Here is a 25,270-nt window from a genome sequence, read left to right as displayed (position 1 = left end):
TAATGAAAAAGGTTTGAAAGGCTCCTAATTTGGCTGCAAATGTATGCAGTAACATATTGTGTCATTTGCCTTTCTATTATTTTGTAAAGTTTATGAGGGAAAATCGGTAGAAATGGATGGATGGATTGATGGATCTGGTTATTTTCTATTTTAACTTGTTTATCTACAATTCTGTTAAAACGTAATAATCACTTATTCTTCGTGTTGATGATGATTGATGATAAATTGAACTGGAAATCTCATGTAAAAAAAATATACAACTCACGAGCAAAGCGGACCCGCCTGTGAGTAAGGAGGGGTATGAAATTTGCTTAACCGAAAATCAAAAGGTGCCATTATAGGATACCTTTGCATGTGAAGCTACATCCGGTTGAAGACTAAACAATGGCTTAAGCATTGGCGAGGAAACAAGCCGCTCAAGCAGCACTTAGACCAGACTCAGTAGCAGCACTCAGACCAGACTCAGTAGGACTGCCTTTAGGTAATGTTGCAATTGTCTATGCCAACAAAGAAAGTATGCCTGATAGAAAACGAAATGCGCTAGCTCAATGCTAATTTACATTGGATTTGCCGTAGACATGCTTCTAATTAGCATTACCGATTTTACATGGCGATTTCAACACCCGTAAATTTGGTAAGAGTGTCTGTCGGGAGTTTTAAGGACAAACTTCATTCCCAATTAGCTCCATTATAATTGATGTATGTTCCGTCAAATTTATTTGGGGGGCTCCAAATGTATTTATGGTAGGCAACCACAAATAAATACATGTTTAAAAATACTGTCCAACAATAAAGCGAGCTTTATGACAACCTGACTGATGACATTGCAGTCTGACTAACCGAGCCAAGGCTCAGGGTTTCTCGGTACAGTGGGCCATGACGGCCAGGGGGATTACCGTTAGGATGAGAACAAGTGGGACAGGATTAGAACTAAACACACAGTACTGCTATTTCTCAATTAGGCCCTGTTCCACTGCAATGCTCCGGTGGGAGCGTCCACTCTGACTGTATAATCACTTGGAGTAATGAGAACTGTGAGTGAAGGTTGATGTGGAAATTGCAAGTGCTCATATTGTATACCATGAACTATTTCTTATCTGCTCACGTTCAAAAACATCCAGGTATTTCAATTGTATTCTAATATTGTGTGATTTGATACTACAGTCTATATATTAGGGGTGTGCGAACCTTTTACACCGAGGGCCGCGTACAAAAGAATGACATAAAGCTGAGGGCCACCTTGTGCTATGATCCGTTACTCGGATCTTCACATGTTGTTGTTTATTTTTCCATCTGTGTTTTCAGATTTTACTTCCTGTTTTGTTCGTTTCCATGGTCACTTATTATTTCCACCTGCTAGTCTCAGTTCTCGCACACCTGTTCTTGTAATCACCACCCTTTATAAGTCAGCCTCTTCTGTTTATTCTTTCTGGGACTCTAGTTTGCTCTCACGCAGCTATACGTCTGTTTTGATCGTTTGCTTTCACGCAATTCCTACTATTTTCGCGAGCTCTCACCCTACGCACCTTATTATTATGCTAAATGTTTTATTTACTCCTTTTTGTGTGCCAACGTGCCAGATTAATTTCCTATTTTGTATCTCCTAGTTCTCATACAAGCGTCTTTGGTTTGCCTTATGTTAGCTCCAGTGTTTTTGTTATAGCTCTCCTTCTGTTATTTAGAATAAATTGGTTATATCTTACCTTTGTTGTGTTCTTCGTTTTGACGCATCCTCGAGGGAATCGAACACGGCACCACAATGTCGAACAGGCGTAACAGTTTGATACATTTTATATATTAAATATGCCAAAAATAATCTAATGTACATCAGAACACTGTGAAAAATGTCATTGTAAAATTTAAAGCAACTTACTGGATAATAAATGCATCGCTTTCTCAGTAACATTTACAGTAATTTACTGTAAAATATCAACAGCAATTGTATGTATAAGGAGTTAATTACAATAAAGTTACAACAATATGTTGTAATCACACAGTTGTGATTTGAAAGTTATTTACAATAAAACTACATGTTTATACTGTAACATGATAATTGTTATTAAACAATTTTTTTTTAAAGTAAAACAAAACTTACTTTCCCTCAGTATTAATTATACTTATTAAAGAGTAATCCCCTTAGTAATTCAATGACTTTTTTGGCAAAGTAACAAGTAACTATAATTAATTATTTTTTGGAAGTCGTTTTCCAAACAGTGGTCTATAACAGTGTTTTTCAACCTTTTTTGAGCCAAAGCACATTTTTTGCGTTGAAAAAAATCCAGAGGCACACCACCAGCAGAAATCATTAAAAAACGATACTCAGTTGACTCTAAAAAGTTGTTGTAGCAATTGTTGGATATGACTTTAAACCTACATCACTATAGCTCTTGTCTCAAAGTAAGTGTACTGTCCCAATCTGTCACATCTCGCCGTGACTTATTTTGAGTTTTTTGCTGTTTTCCTGTGTGTAGTGTTTTAGTTCCTGTCTTGTGCTCCTATTTTGGTGGAGTTTTCTCTTTTTTTGGTATTTTCCTGTAGCAGTGTCATGTCTTCCTTTGAGCGATATTTCCAGCATCTACTTTGTTTTGGCAATCAAGAATATTTCAGTTGTTTTTATGCTTCATTGTGTGAACATTGTTGATTGTCATGTCATGTTCGGATGTACATTGTGGACGCTGTCTTTGCTCCACAGTAATTCTTTGCTGTCGTCCAGCATTCCGTTTTTGTTTACTTTGAAGCCAGTTCATATTTAGTTTTGTTCTGCATAGCCTTCCCTTAACTCCAATGCCTTTTCTTAGGGGCACTCACTTTTTGTTTATTTTTGGTTTAAGCGTTAGATACCTTTTTACCTGTACGCTGCCTCCCACTGTTTATGACATCTAAAAAGCAATTCGCTACTGGCTGCCACCTACTGATATGGAAGAGTAAAACACAGTTATACTCTGCCAAGCTCTAGACAGCACCGACATTGAACAACAACACATCATTTGCAGACTATAATTACTGGTTTGCAAAAAATATTTTTAACCCAAATTAGATAATATCCCACGGCACACCAGACTTTTTATCTCATGGCACAGTGGTTGAAAAACACTAGTCTATAAAATACACCTATATTCAGAACATGTCGAGGGCCAATAAAAAAATAGCTGCGGGCCCTATGTGTGGATTACTTGTTTTATGCCTGCAAATGAATAATCCACAGGAATTTAATTGATGAGCAGGCGTGGCAATTGCATGCACAAAGCCAGTCCACCTGTTGACCTACTTTCACGGTGAGCTTTGAACAGTTGTCCAGGGATAGTTGGCCCATTTCAATTTCTCTGGTCTGGAATCCAACAGCCACTCTGACTTAATTAGAGCATGTTCTTGTCATTACAACAACTGTTCTAAGTCACTGCTAAATACAGAAATGAACATCAACATTAACCTCGAAGCCAAAATAAACACATATTTGTAAATTATAAGGCAAGTATGACTTTAACTTTATGTATAAATCTAATTCGCTTTACACACAACAGACGACTGCTAATCTGGTTTTTGTCACCACTGATTAGGACTTCAGAAGTTTATCATGAGCTGAAATACAGACAATAATCCTCCATTGAGTCTAAACAAGTAAATGAAAAGAACCTTGCGAGAAAAGACAGCATGCTGATGAATATTCTCCACAGGAAGGTGCTGAAGAGCGGCGGTTTGTATGGGATTTATCAAGGCAATGTCACCTGAGATTAGATAAATCTGTTCTGGTTTAACCTAATCTGCTTCCTGGCATTTGCACTTGCCGTGCATATGTTCGATTATTTCTCTCTGTCTGCACGTGCGGGTGGCAAAAAAGCGCAAAAGATGACCTGGGAGAGATTACCGCTATCATGACAGCGCTTTATTCCGCACACGGTAATGGCACACACCTGACGGGGTTGAAGTGGCGTGGTTCCGAGCGGTCTCTGGGCGGCCGTGGAAGAACAATACGAGGTTCGGGTTCAGCAGTGGAGTTCTGAGGGTGGCCCGGCTTTGCGGAGGAAGAAGAGGCACACGGTCCGCAGGTGGTCACTTTGTAGGGCGCCATGCCGTCGTTGCGCCAGTGTGGACCGGGGCTTGTGGAGCGGGACGAATGCGCACTGGAGGACTTGCTCTGGGCTCCCTGGCCTTGACCTTTGGCCTGATGGTAGCGATGGGCTATGGCAGAAAAGTAACATTCAGTACAGAAACCAATCAAAGAAAAATAACAGTTTTTTATTTGCAGTACACGTGTTAATATGCCTATATATAGCCAAGGGCGTTTCTGGGTGTTGTTAATAAATAGCTTTCGCTTTGCATAGTACAGTTTTAACTCGCACTTACAGATGTAGCAAAGAATTGTATTTACTGACAGTGATTTTCGCATGACAGTCACTTGCCATGAGATGCAAAAGTGAAACTTGAACATAACTTTGTCCGATGTTGCCACAAACATAGACTAATTATATTGTACTTTTCTTCTATCACCTCATCCTGGTTCCCAAATGTTGCTGCTGTGTGTGAATGCTTGAAGGTGAGCTTTGATGACTTTATGACGTATGTGTTGACTGAACAGTGAATTGTTCCATGCTGGGTTTGATAATACCAGGAAGAATGAACCATTTGCATTTTTGCGGGTTGTGTTAACATTCCTAGATTGACATCAAAACAGATTTTATCTGAACTTTTATGACATCGTATTTTATAACTGACAAATTCAATTGAAAGAAAAAATATCTTAATTTCTTTACAAAAGCACATGGTCATGTGACCCCCTAGTCCCCAGTAGGTGTGGACCTAAACAACTGCATAGTTCAGTGGTTCTCAAACCTTGTTTTTTAACACCTCTGAAAACACTTTGCTCTTCAAGTACCACTATAACAACCGACATAAAATACAGTACCGTAGCAGGCCCAAGTACTAATTAAAAACAAGGCAGGGGTTCTTTTTAACAATTATATATAATATATTTGGCCACTATAACAACACACAGTTTGAACAGTAACACTGTGTTTGAATATAGAAAAATAAAATACAATTAATTGCACATAAGTGATTCTTTGGTGTACCACTAGATGGAGCCTGGGTATCACCAGTTGTACACATACCAGAGTTTGAGAATCACTGGAGTTTATGCAGTGGACTAGTCCTGACTGCTAACAATGCAATAATGGGGATATGATCTTTTCAGCCTATAAAGCTTCTAAAAACCATCTAAAAACCTTCAACACCGTTTTAAACATATGCTGAAAGTGTGTATGTAATGTAGCAACCAGCACATTCAAAATAACATGTAATATTTACAGTATTTTGGTCATTTTAAGCATTTGTGTAACTTATTTCCTGGGTGCTTTGATTTCACAGAGCACATAGTGATGAATGGTAGTGTTGTCAACAACAACATACAGAGCACTTTCTGTGTTTGCTACCATTACTGGCAGTTTGTGAGAGCTTTGGAGCATTATCATGTAGCACCCTTGTTAAATGTTTCAAATAAGAACATAAAACAGTGACTTACAGCGTCCGCTCTCGCTGAAATGCCGACTGATGGGATGGTTGTATCTTTCAGCACTGGTGCTCTCATTTAGATGCTAAATTCAGCATAATCATCACTCCTCAGATTAAAAATAAATGTTTTCTACCGATGTTGCAGAGGTTTTCTGCTGCATTTCATTTTTTGAGAGCCATATACCATCAAGTGTGGAATTTCAAAGTTGACCAACCTCCTAGCTTGGTGCTACAACCTTCCACCATACAGGTGAGGCCGTGAGGGTCAGGATTTATAATCTAGCATTAACTTTTCTTAACTCCAAGCAGCAGAAGTAGCTCAAACTCCTTCAACTTTATTTAATATTAGTAGCAGCTTGAAACTAGTAGCGAGTACACTGCAAAAAGAGCTAACTAAATACAAACCCCATTTCCATATGAGTTGGGAATATGTGTTAGATGTAAATATAAATGGAATACAATGATTTGCAAATCCTTTTCAACCCATATTCAATTGAATGCACTACAAAGACAAGATAATTGATGTTCAAACTCATAAACTTAATTTTTTTTTGCAAATGATAATTAACTTAGAATTTCATGGCTGCAACACATGCCAAAGTAGTTGGGAAAGGGCATGTTCACCACTCTGTTACATCACCTTTTCTTTTAACAACACTCAATAAACGTTTGGGAACTGAGGAAACTAATTGTTGAAGCTTTGAAAGTGGAATTCTTTCCTATTCTTGTTTTATGTAGAGCTTCAGTCGTTCAACAGTCCGGGTTCTCCGCTGTCGTATTTTACACTTCATAATGCGCTACACATTTTTGATGGTAGACAGGTCTGGACTGCAGGCGGGCCAGAAAAGTACCCGCACTCTTTTTTTACGAAGCCACACTGTTGTAACACTTGTCTTGCTGATATAAGCAGGGGCGTCCATGATAACGTTGCTTGGATGACAACATATGACGCTCCAAAACCTGTATGGATCGTTCAGCGTTAATGGTGCCTTCACAGATGTGTAAGTTACCCATGCCCTGGGCACTAATACACACCCATGATTTCCCCAGATTCTCTGAACATTTTGATGATTTTACGGACAGTAGATGCAAAATCCCTAAATTCCTTGCAATAGCTCATTGAGAAATGTTCTAAAACTGTTCGACAATTTGCTTAAAAATTGGTGACCCTCACCCCATCCTTGTTTGTGAATTACTTAGCATTTCATGGAAGCTGCTTTTATCCCCAATCATGGCACCCACCTGTTCCCAATTAGCCTGCACACCTGTGGGATGTTCCATATAAGTGCTTGATGAGAATTTCTCAACTTTATCAGTATTTATTGCCATCTTTCCCAACTTCTTTGTCACGTGTTGCTGGCATCAAATTCTAAAGTTAATGATTGTTTGCAAAGTTTGTACATCAAATATGTTGTCTTTGTAGCATATTCAACTGAATATGGGTTGAAAATGATTTGCAAATCATTGTGTTCCGTTTATATTTACATCTAACACAGTTTCCCAACTCATATGGAAACGGGGTTTGTATAACATAAAAAGACTAGATTTTAGGAAAAAAAATATTCGTCCATGCAGCTAGTTAATTTTACATGATAAGACATCCTAAATTAAGATTTGTATATCTAGCAATCAGCAGGACGTTTAAGATATAAATAGGTATTTTTATTCTGAAAACAAACATTATTCAACTTGCATTTGTTAAATTAAGCATCCCTGGGATGTTGCAGAATCTTTAAACAAGATTTTTTATAAGGGGAAACTCAAAATATATTTTTAAACAGATATTAATTACATTTCTTTACATTTTTAAATTACAATTGACAAAATAGAATTATCCATGTTAGAGTTAAAAGTCAATGACTGAAAATAAATAAATACATCTTAAAACTAGGGACATTTCTCGAAATAGAACTTTAAATCTTGGCAAATGGCAAATGATTTGCAATATAGCTGGCTACTCGCTAGAGATCGGAGGAGCAGTGTGAGCAAAGCAATGTGACACTACGCCAGAAAAGTAGTTCCTTTGCGTTAGCTCGTACGTAACAATGTTGTTACAATACAAATCTTGGTTGATATGCAGATCACAGCATGCAAATGGAGTATTTTTGGCAGTGTTTTGATGTTTTTAAAGGGCTTTATAGGCGGACTAGATGAATCCTATCACTTGCGCCGTTAGCCGCCGCCTCCTACTAGCAGTTTTTCACTTTTTAGAAAAAAGAGAAAGACGTGTGTTCTTGACTCCCATAGGGATTGTGGCTAATGGGCAACATTTCCCTTTAAAGTGTGCTCTTGACCTATGTGGTAAACAATGTAACACAAGTAAAAATAATTGCAAGTTGCGTCAGTTGTCCAGACTTGCATGACTTCATCACACTGGACTGGCTTCTAAAGAGTAATAATAATAATAAGTAGAAGTCAAAGCACTTTTTCCATTACAAACTTGGATGAATGAGTTTTTTGGCTGGCGTCCTAAGAGTCAGTGTTCAGTATGGAATAAAAAGAATGTACATAGCAAAAAGCTGAATAATAGCAATGATCGGATATTTTTAAATGACCCATCATGTCTAAACCCTGACAGTGTCCACAACATGCCCAAACACAGCTCATCTATTTTGGGTTGTTTGTTTATGACTGTAATTCCGGCGCGATTTTAGCCGAACAAAACAACGTTTTTTTGTGATGAGGGAAAGGAAGTAAGCTCACCAAAGGCAGCGCAGCGACACGGGTCATGCTTGTCCAAATAGTGCTCCAGCGTGTCCCAGCCCCCTCCAACACGCACCATCACATGAGTACGAAGGACCTGGGGGGTAGAAGATGGTTTGAGTGGATAAACAGACAACAACAAGGCCATTCATGCAAACTTAAAATGGCTGAACCTTTTTTTTTTGCAGATCCCAAGTCAATAGATATGCAAACTCTACAAGTGGGACAGCTTGCCGAACATGTTATATAACATCTCCATGCACCCTACTTCTTCTCCTCCCGCCTCCGCCATTCTCCTCCATCACCCCCAGCTGCTGCCATTGAGAGGGCCGTTCATTGCCATGCCAACTCACAATCAAAAAGGATAGCATAATAAAGAAGTGGCGGCATAAAGCCCCTTGCTTGCATCTCATTTGGTATTCCCCACAGCATGTCAATGCATTTCAAACTGCGGCCCGGGGCCCAAATCCAGCCCAGAATTAAAGTTAAAGTTAAAGTACCGATAATTGTCACACACACTCTTGGTGTGGCGAAATCAGTCTCTGCATTTGACCCATCACCCTTGATCACCTCCTGGAAGGTGAAGGGACCAGTGGGCAGCAGCGGTGCCGCGCCAGGGAATCATTTTTGGTGATTTAACCCCCAATTCCAACCCTTGATGCTGAGTGCCAAGTAGGAAAAGAATGAGTCCCATTTTTATAGTTTTTGGTATGACTCGGCCGGGATTTAAACTCACAACCTACCGATCTCAGGGCGGACACTCTAACCACTAGGCCACTGAGGGCGAATGACACCATACAGGCCGGCACTCTAAGTTTGGTTCAAAACTTGGGAGACAAACATTTTTGCAGCAAATTCCTAAAAACACTAGAGTGCTCCAGTTGTATAAAGAAAGGGTTCTTAATCTTTTTGACCTTGGGGCCCAACATTTCTACTACAGAGTGGCCTGGGTTCCACGCAAATAACACAGAATTGGTAATCTTACTCTTCCATTCAGCCATGTGAATAAGCGAGTAAGACCCACAATGCAATGCGTTCCCGCGTCACACTTTCAAGCCCTATACTGGCGGTGTTCCTCAAGGTTCCATTTTAGGTCCTCTCTTTTTAGTCCTTTGTGCCCGCAAGTTCAAGAAACTTGTAAGACAGTCACAGTTTTTGCAACTGATTCTTAAAAACGCTAGAGTGCTGTCATAGAGATGATCTTTGACTATCCATCCATCCATTTTCTTCCGCTTATTCAGCTTATTCAAGGTTGGGTCACGGGGGAAGCAGCCTAAGCAGAGAAGCCAAGACTTCCTTCTCATCAGCCACTTCGTCCAGCTCCTCCCGGGGGATCCCGAAGTGTTCCCAGGCCAGCTGGGAGACATAGTCTTCCCAACGTATCCTGGGTCTTCCCCTTGGCCTCCTGCTGGTCGGACGTGCCCTAAACACCTCCCTAGTGGTTCGGGCATCCTAAGCAGATGCCCGAACAACCTCATCTGGCTCCTCTCGATGTGGAGGAGCAGCGGCTTTACTCTGAGCTCCTCCCGGATGACAGAACTTCTCACCCTATCTTTAAGGGAGAGACCCACCACCCGGCGGAGGAAACTCCTTTCGGCCGCTTGTACCCGTGATGTTGTCCTTTTGGTCATGACCCAAATATCAAGACCATAGGTGAGGATGGGAAAGTAGATCGACCGGTAAATTGAGAGCTTTGCCTTCCGGCTCAGCTCTTTCTTCACCACAACGGATCGATACAGCGTCCGCATTACTGAAGACGCCGCACCGATCTGACTGTCAATCTCACGATCTACTCTTCCCCCACTCATGAGCAAGACTCCTAGGTACTTGAACTCCTCTACTTGGGGCAAGATCTCCTCCTTGTGTCAAATGTCTACTGTAGAGAACGCTGGTTCTCCGCAGTATAAAAATAAGACTAAAAGTGAAGGGAGAAGATCGGCCCCCTGGTCTTTCGATTTCTGGAAATGTGGCCCCCAAAATAAGATATAGTTGAACATCCCTGGTCTATGGGTTATAATAGTGTGGGTAATTTAGCATGCTAACAACTCACCCCCTGCTGTTCTCTATGGGAAGGGGAATAGTAGAGTGGAGCAAGGAAAAGAGGTGGGGTTCCCGTGCATGAGTCACTTCCTACACTCCTCTGCTCCTTAAGGCACACACCAACAAGGTGAGACCAAAGAACTACACTCCCTCTAGGCAGAAGCTGTCCTCACTGAGCGGCACACTCGGCCCCCCTGCCTCGTGTTGTGTAACGGGAGCAGCCCGCCACATGTTTTCAAAGGTCGCACCTGGGTCTCTGAGGATGAGCCAGTAGGGCACAGCCCTTTGTCCTGGCACAAGATTTGCTTTGGGTACACGTGTCTAATCACCGGGTCCCAAAACGTGGTCAAGGAGAGACCACCGACATGAAACGTGCACCTTCCGTCTGACCCCACCTTCTCCCGTTAATGCGTTTCCCCACCAATCCGCTCGTCTCTTCATCTGGCTCACGCTCGCTTCCTGCATGATGATGCGTCAAAACAGCTGATCTGCTTATCTCTACCGGACCCATGAGAGCATAAACTGCTTACTCTCCACTGCCCTAGCTTTATCGCTGACAGCTTCACTGCTTGTGTGAAGTTTTTCACATGTCTCATTGTGACAAATGTGCCTTTACTGCATCATCTACGCCAAGCCTGGGCAAATATCTTGACTCGGGGGCCCAAATTTAGAGAAAAAAATGTCTGTGGGCCAGTATATCTGATTTTTAGGGAACACTGATACAAAACTCACGACAATGTCTGATTGAATGCTAAAAACAGACCGCCTTCAAAAACTGAATGGACTTTTAATGAATAAGACACCCAGACTGTACATGAAAATAAAGAATGTGGGATTTACAATATTAACTACGAACGATAAAACACTGAATATTGACAGTATATGAACGCCACACCCCCTCTCGATCGAAATATTTTACCAACAAAAATGCTACAAACACAGTGAAATATTAAAAAAACCACCTACTATGTGATATATTTGATATATCACTAAGCTTTAGAACTTGGTCGTAAAAATCTCCTTCTACATCTGTCCCAGACACCCGCATTTCAGGCTGGCCGCTCTGGAAACACCCTGTGGAAACGCTCCCACCCACACTCCTTGGTGCCTCGTCTGAGCTGCTGTGATGTAGATTACCATAGTAACTAGTATACCATGCAAAAATGCAGATTGCAACCATTGAAATTAGGGAAGTCCAATAATATCAGACTGCCGATATTATCGGCCGATAAATGCTATAAAATGTGATATCGTAAATTATCGGTTTCGGTTTCACTAAGTAAAATTCATGACTTTTTAAAACGCCACTTTACGGAGAGGTACACGGACGTAGGGAGAAGTGCAGAGCACCAATAAACCTTAAAGGCACTGCCTTTGCGTGGTAGCCCAATCACATAGTATCTACATATTTTCACACACACAAGTGAATGCAACGCATACTTGATCAACAGCCATACAGGTCACACTGAGGGTTGCCGTATAAACAACTTTAACACTGTTACAAATATGCGCCACACTGTGAACCCACACTGTGAAGCCACACTGTGAACCCACACTGAACAAGAATGACAAACTAATTTTGGGAGAACATCCGCACTGTAGCACAACATAAACACAACAGAACAAATACCCAGAACCCCTTGCAGCACTAACTCTTCCGAGACGCTAGAATATACGCCCCACACTTTTATTTTCCTGTTACGTCGGGAACGCATGGCGATGCGCGGAGGTGTCGACCTCTCGATGCCAAAGGACCGGAGCAGGCAGGAGTGAAGGTAGGAGCAAGTTTTAATTATAAATACAACAAAAGAACACAAGTACAAAGAGGTAAAATAAAAGTGTGCCAATGCACGAATAGCAGGAAGCTAAAGTTAGCAAGGGTAGAGTTCACAAGTCCAAACAATAGCGCGAGCCGAGCGCGCGAAGCTAAGCTAAAACTTAGCAGAGTGCATACAAGGAGAAATTACGTAACTGTTGCATGAGCAAACGGACCAACCAAGTGGAACTGAGGTAACAGGTGGACTTAAATATCAACACAACAATCAGAAACCGGTGCGCGTCCGAAAGTAAGAGCAGGTGAAACAGATGATGAAAACCATGTAAACAAGGAAGTGCTCAAATAATGGGATCGGCAGAGTCCAAACATAAGAAAATACATAATATGAAAATAAAAAAGGGACTTAACCAAACTAGATGTGTGATCCGGAAGCAGGATCACAACACAACGCCCAGTTAATAAAGGTTTTAGGAGGGTGACAGTTTGACTCTGTAAAATAATTACAGTTCATTCCTATGTGAAAATTTTAAAATAAAAAATAAAATGTAAAAAATCGAGAAAGGAGTTTGGAGGTTTCATTGTAAACTGAAAGAAATAATATGTTTATTGATCTCATAAAATACTTATACTGAACTGGCAATTCCTAAATATTCATAAATAAAAATTTGGCGTGTGAATCTATGGGGGATCTAATGATTTTGATCTCATTATGATTATTCGGGTTACTATTGGATTCAAAATCAATTCTCGATTCAACACGATTTGTGATTCAAATCAATTGTTGCAATGTAATATTTGGTATAACTTTTTAAAAATAGGTTACACATTAGAAAAGCTCCTTCTGGTCGTAGGGAGATGGCCTAAAGAGGGCTTTTGAAAAATGTATTAGCATAATAAATACAAAAAATAAAATTTAATTTACAAAAAAATAATAAGAATAATAATTAAGAAAATAAAAATACAATTTAATATATATATATATATATATATATATATATATATATATATATATATATATATGTATTTTTTTTCGAATAGATTTTTGAAGATTATGAAACTGCGATTTAGATGTAAACAGTCTTTTTTTTGTGCACCCCTATTAAAAAGGTGCATATATGTAACAAATCATAATTGCTATGTTTGTGAAATATGATACCAGAGAGAAAATCAAATGAGTGGAGAGACTGAGTGATGCAACTGTAAGTACACATAAAAAAATTATCCGAGCAAATTTATAGCATCCAATGGCTGAGCATCTTATACATTATTCAACAAACTACTATTAGGATCCAAGTTATATTGACTTGAACAGTTAAGTATTTGATTCAGTGTATTACAGTACAGCTATATTATTTATATATTATCTATATTATTTATATTCATTTCAGGATCTGCTGAGCTCTCTGCTTATGGCCCGAAGAGGCTGAAAAGATGCTCGGGTACCCTGTTCCATGGCTCGGCTGCTGAAGCAAGAGAGAGACTCTGTTTCTATGGCAACAGCAGCTGAGGCAATTTCTGTAATTGTACCGCTCCGATCCAAAACTAAACTTAAATTTTTCTGACTGAGGGCATCTCCTCCAAGTTGAAGTCAACGCCCCTGGAGGCAAATAAACATATGAACTCCCCCTTCTGTTCATATGGTTTATTTGCTTTGTTTGATTCATGGCCTTGTTTAGCCCCAAAGAACCTTTACAGTGCTTCCGCTACTAAATAGCTTTTTTTTTTTTGGCATTCAAGTCGGCTGCAGCTTCCTCTACTCAGCAGAATAAAGAAGGCGTGTTGGCCGCGCTTGTATGGCTGCTCAGGCGTATGCATAATCATCCTCATCCTCCGTGAGGAACCAGGAGAGGGCGGCGACAGCGTGAACAGAACTAATGTGACAAGGCCAACGCTGCCAGAATGGCAGATGAGCACACATACACAAACACATCTCCCTAAAACAGGGGTGTCGGACTCGTCATAACTGAGGGCCACAAGACTGCCCTCAGAGTGCCGCTTGGAACCGTGAATAATTTATTATTATGAATGTGTAGGGATCAGTAAGTAGTTTTTACAGTAAAATTCTGGAATTGAGCTGACATTTGTTTACTGAAAAATCTATTGTCAATTTTACAGTGTACATTTTGATGGATAACTTGCTTAGAAACCATGAGTGCAGCAGATATTTGTTATCGTTATTTATACTTTAACTAAAAAAAAAGTTTGAAATGTATGATAGTAAGATATTTGTTGGATTATTAGATAATGTTAAAGTTTAAAAGACATGCAAAGGCATGCAATAAATAAAAAGAGACAAAGCAATTTCTTGACGCGTAATATTTGAAGGCGTTCGCAGGCCACATGAAATGATGGCTTGGGGCCTTGAGTTTAACACCTGTACCCTAAAAGGATAATCGATTTCTCAAATAGCTACGCAAATAGACACAGTTAACACGCCATCTACCATTTAGATGAACATATTAACACAAAGTACACAAAGATATGTTGTAACATATATATTTCACAACATGATAACCTGCAGTCTAAAACGCATTACTAATATTGCTCATTTTTAATCACATTTTTAAAGAAATGTGTCATGATCCCACAAGACAGTCTGGACTAAGTTTGTTATGTTTCTTTGTTTTTTCAGCTTTCCTGTCCTGGTGCTCCTATTTGGGTTGTACTTCTTGTTGGGTCCCGTGTTTCGCTGCACCTTTACTTTCTGTTGTTTCCTACCAGCATTAATTAATCTAGCCCATTTAGTTTCACCTGTTGCTTCTGGATGATGGTGATGTGTTTGTTTTCTGTGCACTTCCAGGCTGCACTAGATTTGTTTTGCACTACCTGTGTTTTCCCGAATCAAACAAATGTCTTGCCTTCAGTAGGCTTTCCTTGCTCTGCATCCTGGGGTCCAAACCAACAACGCCAATACAAGAACCTAACAATATGTTGATTATTGTGCTTGGAGTTTGCAGTGGTGAATCTTTGTGAAAGCTTAAATTCTGATACAGTTTGAATTTCATAAAATGTATAATGTAGTAACGACAACCTGTTAACTCTTTTTTTTAAGTTTTTCAGGAAATACAAAAAACTTTACTAAAAGTGTAACATATGACATTCATTGATCATTTAATTTTAAATAAGATGTAACAAAGGATGTCTATTGGCGTATTAATAACACTGTGTGTAAATTAAGAGAAAAGAGAAAAAAAGATGACTTTGTGACTCAAGCAATATAAGGTAACACTTTACTTTGAAGGTGTCTACATAAGAGTCACACAAGCCTGTCATAAACATGAGCATTAATGTTTCTTCAAAGTGTCATAAATGTTCATGACACATCCTATGTCGTGTTCATGGTACACTCCTGTCACTCTTATGTAGACACCTTCAAAATAAAGTCTTACCATATTAGGCATGTTAAAAAAATGGCCTCAGTCATTTATTTCTCATAGGCCATTATCTTAAAGGGGTAAAATCACATGATCTGATCAAATGAGGACATAGGACATTTTACTATAGGTGGTCGGCTTCGTGAGATGTTTTAGGCAAAAAAACAAAATAATCTTGATAAAAATTGACTAGGGCGATTATTTCAACAGTGTGACAATATAATAAATATAAATTGTCATGTTAAAATCTATGAAATGTACAGTATATCTGTAAGATTTCTACAATGCAGTCTAGAGATCCACACTATTTGGAACACGCTATAAATGTGGCACCATTTAGGTAAGCGAGACCAAATCAATACACGATGTGCAGCAGCATCCCCACCCAGTCCTGGGAGATTTGACGCCGGCATAGTGGCAACTCTTAATCTAAAAGTGAGACACACAGTGCTGCTTAAGCAAACTGATGCCGGAAATTACTTAAAGCTTTATTTGCGTTTGACTGGGGAAAATGGCAGTCTTGGGAGTGGGCCAGACATATGCAGTTTAAAAACAGTCAACATGGAGCACAATCAGAGTGCTGTTGTATAAATCTTAAAACCCAAACATATCTAAGGTGGTGCAATCTGGAACTAGGGAACTATGGACTTGTTACTAATCAATTAATCAATCAATCAATGTTTATTTATATAGCCCTATACCCCAAGTGTCTCAAAGGGCTGCACACGCCACAACGACATCCTCGGTGCAGATCCTACATCAGGGCAAGGAAAAACTCAAGCCAGTGGGATGACAATGAGAATGTCACGGCGCGGACTCAAACCCGCTTTTCTCGAGAAGCTGACCTTCCCAGTTCATCCTCTCGCTGCGTGCCCAGACACGCCCCTGCTCGCGCTGGGCGCAGCACGCCCAGGCAGCGACAAAGCTGCAGACAATTGCAAATCAGCACACTTGAACCTGACGAGAGGGAGCGGCATAAAAGCCAGCGGACCCAAGAGACCTTTGCCTGAACGTAGCCAATCTTTCACAGTAAGCATCACGTCTGGCATCCCTCCCTGGTTCCCAGCTTGCCTTCTTTGTGCTCTTCCTCGTCCCGTGTTTGATGTCCCTTGTGTCTTCCACAGTGTCTTCCCTGTTGCCTGTGATCGTGCCTTGCCTCATGACCTTCACCCGGATCTCTGCTTGCCTCCCTCGACCCTCGACCCCTGCTTGGACTCGGACATTGTTGCCTCTCTCCAACCCCAGACTGCTCGCCTGCCTGCTGACTACCTCTTCGTCTAGCCCAGGGGTCGGCAACTCAAAATGTTGAAAGAGCCATAACGGACCAAAAATACAAAAAGAGAACTGTATGGAGTCGCAAAAAATTCAAAGCCATTTAAAAGTGTTGTAAAGAAGGCAACACATGACATAAGTGTCTATATTAGCCTACTATCAAAATGAATGTGTTGCAGGCTGACACAAATCTTCGTTGACAGAATTGTTGAAATACAATATTTATTCTAACCATTTTGCCTTGGGGTGTTTTTTGTTGTATTTTTGTTTTTTCTCACCGGAGTCTTTAAGCGACAACTGTGTGGTACTATTTTATTTCCGTGTTTGCTTTTCATCCATCTTCCGCTTGTATTCATCGTGTCTCTCCTTATGATTCTTGAAGAGGTGGGAGATCAAATTGCTCGTATTAAAGGAAGACGTCTCGCATAACCAACTTTTTGCAGTCATTGCAAATTACCAGTTTTTTATCCGTCAGACAACTTTAAAATAATCCCAAAGCATAGACATCGTGTCGTTAGTCAGTCATCGAGCGAGCTGGATTGTTAGCCACGGCTACAGCACCGGCAACAACATTTGTTGTTGTTACGCTGCGTTCGTAGCGGTTTGATGAGGTCATCAAGCGTCGCCAGTAAACCTCTCATACTGCAGTCGTCAACTCCTGTATTGTGTGTGGGAGAGGGTAGAGGGGCTGGGCTGCTGACTACTTCTCCCTAGGTCCCTGTTTTACCGGATATGTACCGCTCCGTACAGCGGCGTTTTAAAAAAGTCATTCATTTAAATTTTTGAAACTGTTACAGATAATTTCCGATATTACATTTTAAAGCATTTATCGGCCGATAATATTGGCAGGCCGATACTATCGGACATCTTTAATACAAACCTTTAATAGATCAGCGTCTTTTACCAACTTATTTTAGTACGTGTATTTGTGGGAAGTATCCAAGTTTAACAGTGACTTGCTGTCAGGGGAGGCAAGTGAAGCAGTTCCTCACCTACCACCAGGTGGCTTAACCATGAGCTGTTCCAAAACGAAGAAATAAAATAAAATAAGTTTTAATATTTCTCTTTTGGTTTATGCTTTCTATGTGATTTTGGAGTGGTTCCTGTATATTTTGATGATTTTCATAGTCAAAATCACGGAAATTTCATGTGTCCTGATCAAAACAATGCAGCAGACGAGCTGTGAGGCATACACAGGCGTTGCCTCCACGACTACACACAGTGTATTGGGCATGTGCGTGCGAGGAGGCGCATGTTTGTTGGCACGTGGAAAAGGTAGGTCTTGAGGCAGCAAGTACCTCTGCCTCAAGGTAGGGGGCGATATATTGTCAAATTGTCAAAGCCTCAGCAGTACTCTGACTCGCCACACTGGGAGAAGTGGGGGCCCTCAAGCTAGCAGACACAGGTCTCTCCAGCGGAAGCCAGAATTTTTTTCTTTTATTTTTATTTTAACTGTATTTATAACAAACAGCATTTTAATTAGAGTAAGCCAGTGTTTGTGGGTGTTTTTTGTCAGATGCAGAAATATTGTTTAATTTCTTGGAATGAAATTGAATTAAATGAATGTTTCTGCCAATATGGAGGATTATATACTGTATCCAAGATGAAATACTTCTCTAAACTGGACTTTAAGACGAAATGAATGTGATCATACAAAGTACGTTTTCATGGAGGATAGCTATTTCTGCTTCATATACAAATACAGAAAGGTAAAATAGACTCACAATACTTGATTTATTTTGTTAAAAGCAAATGGGACCAAAAAGTATTTAATAACAACTTCATCAAATAGTTTTTGGACCCATTTATCATATCATAATATCATTATGATAACGTTTTTATGAAAGCGAATAACTCCCTTTTTTTCCTGCAACTCTAATGTGCAACCTAAATCAACAATGACCAGAGCTGCACATATGAATTTAAGATTAAAAAAAAAAAGTATATATGCCTCAGCTGGTGATTAGTTCACCGCACGTCACTGAAGTTTGAAACATAACATGCATTTGGAAAAACTCTTGTGTTGTGTGTCAAACAGTGAGCAAATCCCCCTTGTTCCACATTTTACAGCCTACTGAACTGTGCATCTTACATCAAAACAAATAAAAGTCTCATGCTTTACAGTAACGTGTAATTATGTATAATTATGTATGATGCAGACGTACCCTTATGAAGATCAGTGCACTGGAGTCTCCTACTTTGTACTTTCCTTCTGACACTTTGATCATAGGAAACTGTGCAGGACAGGAACATCGGCCCAGAATCTCCCGGACCTGGGGAGAACAAAAGATGACACATGTTAAGTCAGTGGTGACCACTTCCTGTACGTGGAGTCAAATGAGGTCATGTTTAGTAGTCAGTGATTGTGACCTTTGCTGAGAGCACGCAACACAATGAGTCTTTTACGTGGTGCTGGAGTGTGCATCACTTTCCTGCCCGTCTTAACATCTCCTAGGTGATATGGTGCCTCGCCCCTTTATTCCAACACAATGAAAGCCCTGCTTAGGTGCATCTCTCAAGATTATCTTGGTTTAAAAATAAAAAGCACAAAAACAAGCAGACATCTTTGTGAATATGCACTGTTCTTTACATGACATTGCATCATCAAATCAAAAGTGGAATGGAGGCTGCGATGGTGGGGGTGATGTCAGCAGCCACCGCCGCCAGCTGGATTTTGAATTGCAATTTCAAGCCAGCGCCCTTAATGTGGTCAGGGCTGCTTATTAGGCAACCGGAGTCAGACACGACTGCAGGGTGGGGCAAGATGTGCCTGAACTGCACCGCCCCGGGTTCTCTCAGGATTGGATAACTCACATGTTGTCCTTGGCCTCGATCTCAAACTAAAGTGTGCAGGATCTTGTTGGATTGGAGAACATAATGCAGCCAAACAGGCAAGATGTAACTTTTCTTTAATTGTGTGGCGGCCGGGACTTACTATTTTGCAAAATTTAACTTTTACGACTCATACAAAAATGCACTACAATGAATATCTGACAGATGTTTCCCTTCTTTCACATATTTACCATCATGAAATATAAAGTACAGGCCAAAAGGTTGGACACACCTTCTCCTCATTCAATGAGTTTTTTTAATTTTCATGACTATTTACATTGTAGATTGTCACTAAAGGCATCAGAACTATGAATGAACACATGTGGAGTTATATACTTAACAAAAAAAGGTGAAATAACTGAAAACATGTTTTATATTCTAGTTCCTTCAAAATAACCACCATTTGCTATGAGTACTGTTTTGCACACTCATGGAATTCTCTCGAGGTATAGTCACCTGAAATGGTTTTCACTTCACAGGTGTGCTTGAAGCTCATAGAGAGAATGCCAAGAGTTTGCAAAGCAGTAATCAGAGCAAAGGGTGGCTATTTTGAAGAAACTAGAATATAAAACATGTTTTCAGTTATTTCACCTTTTTTTGTTCAGTACATAACTCCACGTGTTAATTTTTAGTTTTGATGCCTTCAGTGACTATCTACAACAGGGGTCACCAACGCGGTGCCCGCGGGCACCAGGTAGCCAGTAAAGACCAGACGATTAGCCAGCTGGCCTGTTCTAAAAATAGCTCAAATAGCAGCACTTACCAGTGAGCTGTCTCTATTTTTTAAATTGTATTTATTTACCAGCAAGCTGGTCTCGCTTTGCTTGACATTTTTAATTCTGAGAGACAAAACTCAAATTGAATTTGAAAATCCAAGAAAATATTTTAAAGACTTGGTCTTCACTTGTTTAAATGAAATCATTTGTTTTTTTACTTTGCTTCTTATAACTTTCAGAAAGACAATTTTAGAGAAAGAATACCACCTTAAAAATGGTTTTAGGATTTTTAAACACATTTACCTTTTTACCTTTTAAATTCCTTCCTAATCTTTCCTGACAATTTAAATCAATGTTCAAGTAAATATTTTTTTGTTGTTGTTGTAAAGAATAATAAATACATTTTAATTTAATTCTTCATTTTAGCTTCTGTTTTTTCGAGGAAGAATATTTCTGAAATATTTCTTCAATCTTACTATGATTAAAATTCCAAAAAAATATTCTGGCAAATCCAGAAAATCTGTAGAATCAAATTTAAATCTTATTTCAAAGTCTTTTGAATTTATTTTAAAAATTTTGTTCTGGAAAATCTAGAAGAAATAATGATTTGTCTTGGTTAGAAATATAGCTTGGTCCAATTTGTTATATATTCTAACAAAGTGCAGATTTGATTTTAACCTATTTAAAACATGTCATCAAAATTCAAAAAATAATCTTAATCAGGAAAAATTACTAATGACGTTCCATAAATTATTTTTTTTAATTTTTTCAAAAAGATTCAAATTAGCTTGTTTTTCTCTTTTTTCGGTTGAATTTTGAATTTTAAAGAGTCGAAATTGACGATAAACTATGTTTCAAAATTTAATTTTCATTTTTTTTGTGTTTTCTCCTTTTTTAAACCATTCAATTAAATGTTTTTTTCATCATTTGTTCTCTACAAAAAACCTTCCGTAAAAAGACAAAAAATGTACGACGGAATGACACACAGAAATACCCATTTATTTATATATATACAGTAGATGTATTTATTAAAGGTAAATTGAGCAAATTGGCTATTTCTGGCAATTTATTTAAGTGTGTATCAAACTGGTAGCCCTTCGCATTAATCAGTACCCAAGCAGTAGCTCTTGGTTTCAAAAAGGTTGGTGACCCCTGCTCTACAAGGTAAATAAACATGAGAATAAAGAAAATGCATTGAATGAGGAGAAGGTGTGTCCAAACTTCTGGCCTGTACTGTATATTTAATAAATCCTTTCCGGTACTATAGAAGCAGCGGTTTGCAGTCCACTCAACAACATTTCGGAAACATCAGCATAACATGTTCTGTAGACCAGGTCCAAAGGCAATCCCTCAAAATGAAAGAAAACATACCACCGGGGCCAACGTAAACAGTTCTAACCAGACAATAATAAGCATATGCTATTGATGCTTCATTATGGTGCAATGCTGACTCAGCAACCAGCAACAAGCGCTTGGCGGTGATTTTTACAAGTAACTTCTTGTTAGTAATGTCGTGGCCTGAAAAAAGCGCAGAGAGTCTGACACACTTTTTAAACTTTATTGTTGACCTTAACACACCAAAAGGAGCTCTCATAACAAGCTAACCAGTAACCATAGAAATATACAGCTGTCCAGCAACTTGCGGAAGTCATTGGCAAGACTGCAGCAGCAATACAGTATCATTGTACTTACAGTATGTAAATTAATAGTAATATTTTTTAAATGAATTATATTAGTGTTTGCCCATTGTCGGGCTGCAAGCAACCCCTAGAAGGCCGCCCAAAAATACTTGTTTCTGGGACCGCAAGTTACTCAGTTGAAATACACTTTTCCACCCCTTGTGGCAGTGATGACATTATCAAACACAGGAAAACCTGGAGCTAAAGTCATAGAGAAGTTTCTTAAGCGCAAAAAGTATGACTAAAGTAGTGTATTTTATTTGCACTTTAATTCTATTGACAGTTTTTTCAAAAAACATATACATTGTTAGTATTTATTATTATTTTAGTTATGATTTATTTATTTTAGCACTGCGTAATTGTATGAACCTTCCGTTTGTATGAGTCACATGTGCAGTATATTTGATTAGTAATATTTTAGTAATCAGCCTGAGCTAAGCCTCGATAATGATATTTATGATTAACACGTAGTTTAATATCATCTGACAAGGTTTATCCTCTTAAACTGTAAATAGGTAAGATATAATTATTGAATATGATTAAAATCAAGTGTAAAGCTACTAATTCAGTGGTAATATTTCAGTGGGCCTGGTCCCCTCTGTGTTGGAAAAGGTTAAAAACCCCTGAATTGCATCATGTAGCTGCTCATAAAGGAGACTGTGTGCTACAATGTCAACATTTAATACAAATAAAAAACTCATAACAAATAACAAAAATAAATAAATCTATGAACACTACGATTCTTAACAAATTTCTTCATAGAAAACATGACTTTTAACGGCTGTTGGGGCATGTCTTGACTCATCCATCCATCCAATTTCTACCGCTTGTCCCTTTCAAGGTCGCTGGGGGTGCTGGAGCCTATCTCAGCTGCATTCAGGCGGATCATGTGAGATGGTAACTTTGCTGACATAGCGAAGCAATAGGCGGAGACAGGGCCGCAGCGTCTACAGATCTCTACTGGTGCGTTTCATCTGTTCTAGGAAGTCGGAATTTCCGAGTTCCTAGTCGGAAATTTCAACTATGACGCACTCGTTGTCGGATGTCTTACTGGGAAAGTTGGAGAGTCCTTAGTGATTCCGGAGTTGGCTTCAAAGATGGCTGTTTTAAGCAGAAACGATAGGAGAACCTTTTGTAATATCCGTTTTGAGCATTTCTTGTTATTTTTCATCACTAAATAAACTGTATATGACAGAATATGGTAATGTTACTGTAGTGTAAATTAAATTGTTTCATGTTTTACATGTTTTACATCGCGAGCAATAGCATCGTGTTTGAAGGTTGCAGAAGTACTGCATATTTCTTCAAATGTTGTTTATATTCAAACAAGGCAAGAGCAAATATATCTCTCCTGAATGTGGCCATTTGGATGTGGACCTCGTACCTGGAACACTCATAATTTGGCTGTGATGTCATTCCAAAGCTTCGACTTACAACTTCTGAGGTTGACGGGACGCACCATGAATTGATTAACGTGGACCCTGACTTAAACAAGTTGAAAAACTTAATCGGGTGTTACCAATAGTGGTCAATTGTACGTAATATGTACTGTACAATGCAATCTACTAATAAAAGTCTCAATCAATCAATCGAAAAGCATAACAAAAGCAAAAACAACACAGCAGTTCCTCTTTAAGCACTAGTGGCAGTTAAAGCGGGCAAGGTTGCATTTACAAATCTCGAATTACGAGCATCAATATTACAACACAAAAATCGCTTTTTGTATATTGTCTGTGTTGCCGCAATAATTCTGACAATTTTACTTCTATTTTGGAATGTATTACAGTGGAACCGGAAAGTATTCACAGTGCTTCACTGTTTCAAAATGTTATGTTAAAGTTAAAGTTGAAGTTAAAGTACCAATGATAGTCACACACACGCACCACACACACTAGATTTGGTAAAATGTATCCACTGCATTTGACCCATCCCCTTGTTCACCCCTAGGAGGTGAGGAGAGCAGTGACCAGCAGCAGTGGCCGCGCCCAGGGAATTATTTTGTTGATTTAACCCCCTATTCCAACCCTTGATGCTGAGTGCCAAGCAAGGAGGTATCCATCCATCCATTTTCTCCCGCTTATTCCCTTTGGGGTTGCAGGGGGCGCTGGTGCCTGTCTCAGCTACAATCGAGCGGAAGGCAATTTACACCCTGGACAAGTCGCCACCTCATCACAGAGCAAGGAGGTGATGGGTCCCATTTTTAAAGTCTTTGGCCACTGAGCAGGCCATGTGGTTACAGCCTTATTACAAAACGGAATAAATTCTATAGACAACACTCCATGCTGACGAAGTGAAACGTTTTTTTTTTTATTATTTGCAAATGTATTAAAACTAAAAAAAAAAAAATAAAAAAAAAATACAAATACATAAGCATTCTCAGCCTTTGTTCAATACTTTGTTGATGCACCTTTGGCAGAAAATACAGCCTCAAGTCATTTTGAATACAATGTCACAAGCTTAGCACACCTATCTTTGGGCAGTTTCCCTCCTTACTCTTTGCCCATTCCTCTACGCAGAACCTCTCAAGCTTCATTCGGTTGGATGGTTGATGGTTTCAGATCTCTCTGGAGATGTTCAATTGGTTTCAAGTCTGGGCTTCGGCTGGGCCACCCAATGACATTTACAGAGTTGCCCTGAAGCCATCATCTGATATCTTGGCTGAGTATTAGGTCCGTTGTCCTGATGATGGATGAACTGCCGCCCCAGTCTTTCTTCAAGAGCGCGCTGGAGCAGGTTTTCATCCAGGATGTCTCTGTCCATTGCTGCATTCATCTTTCCATCTATCCTGACTAGTCTCCCAGTTCCTGTTGCTGAAAAACGTTCCCACAGCATGATGCCGCCACCACCATGATTCACTGTAGGGATGGCATTGGCCTGGTGATGACCGGTGCCTGATTTCCTCTAAACATGACGCCTGGCAATCTCAATATTGGTTTCATCAGCCCAGATAATATATACAAAGGAATGGCTTCGGTCTGGCCAATCTACCGTGAATGTTTTCCATTTTTTAAGTACAAGTTCAGCATCAGCACTGTTTTTTCAAGCACCGATTTGGTACTAGTATCAGTTAAAATGTAATCAACACCCGTCCCTACTTGTTTGTTCTAGACAGTTGTGATTCACAGTTTGTGAACTTTAATAATGAACCACACAATTGTGAAGCAGACTATAAAGGAAGGACTGGCATATTTCTGGAACTATACAATAATAGACCACTGCTGGTGTGTTTGGTCTAGATCAGGGGTGTCAAACTCAAATACAGAGTGGGCCAAAATGTAAAACTGAACAAAGCCGCAGGCCAAGGTTGAACAAATTAACCTTTTAATAGGGACCCAAACAAGTTTTGCATTAAATATTGAACAAGTAAGG

General features: G+C 39.5%; 1 protein-coding gene across 1 annotated transcript in view; it reads right to left on the bottom strand.

Annotated features, from left to right (window-relative positions):
- gas2l1 (growth arrest-specific 2 like 1) overlaps positions 1-25,270 on the bottom strand; it is a 71,325-nt gene that overhangs the window by 3,969 nt on the left and 42,086 nt on the right. The window contains exons 3-5 of the mRNA XM_061906591.1: positions 18,840-18,947; positions 8,212-8,308; positions 3,912-4,179 (exon numbers count right to left, since the gene is read on the bottom strand). Of these exons, the coding sequence (XP_061762575.1) occupies positions 3,912-4,179; positions 8,212-8,308; positions 18,840-18,947 (473 nt within the window). The remainder of the gene's footprint in view (positions 1-3,911; positions 4,180-8,211; positions 8,309-18,839; positions 18,948-25,270) is intronic.

The sequence above is a fragment of the Nerophis ophidion genome, linkage group LG07 (genome assembly GCF_033978795.1).
Source record: "Nerophis ophidion isolate RoL-2023_Sa linkage group LG07, RoL_Noph_v1.0, whole genome shotgun sequence".
Classification (NCBI taxonomy): Eukaryota; Metazoa; Chordata; class Actinopteri; order Syngnathiformes; family Syngnathidae; genus Nerophis; species Nerophis ophidion.
Note: the sequence above shows the minus strand (reverse complement) of the source record. Positions and strands in the feature narration are given on the sequence as shown.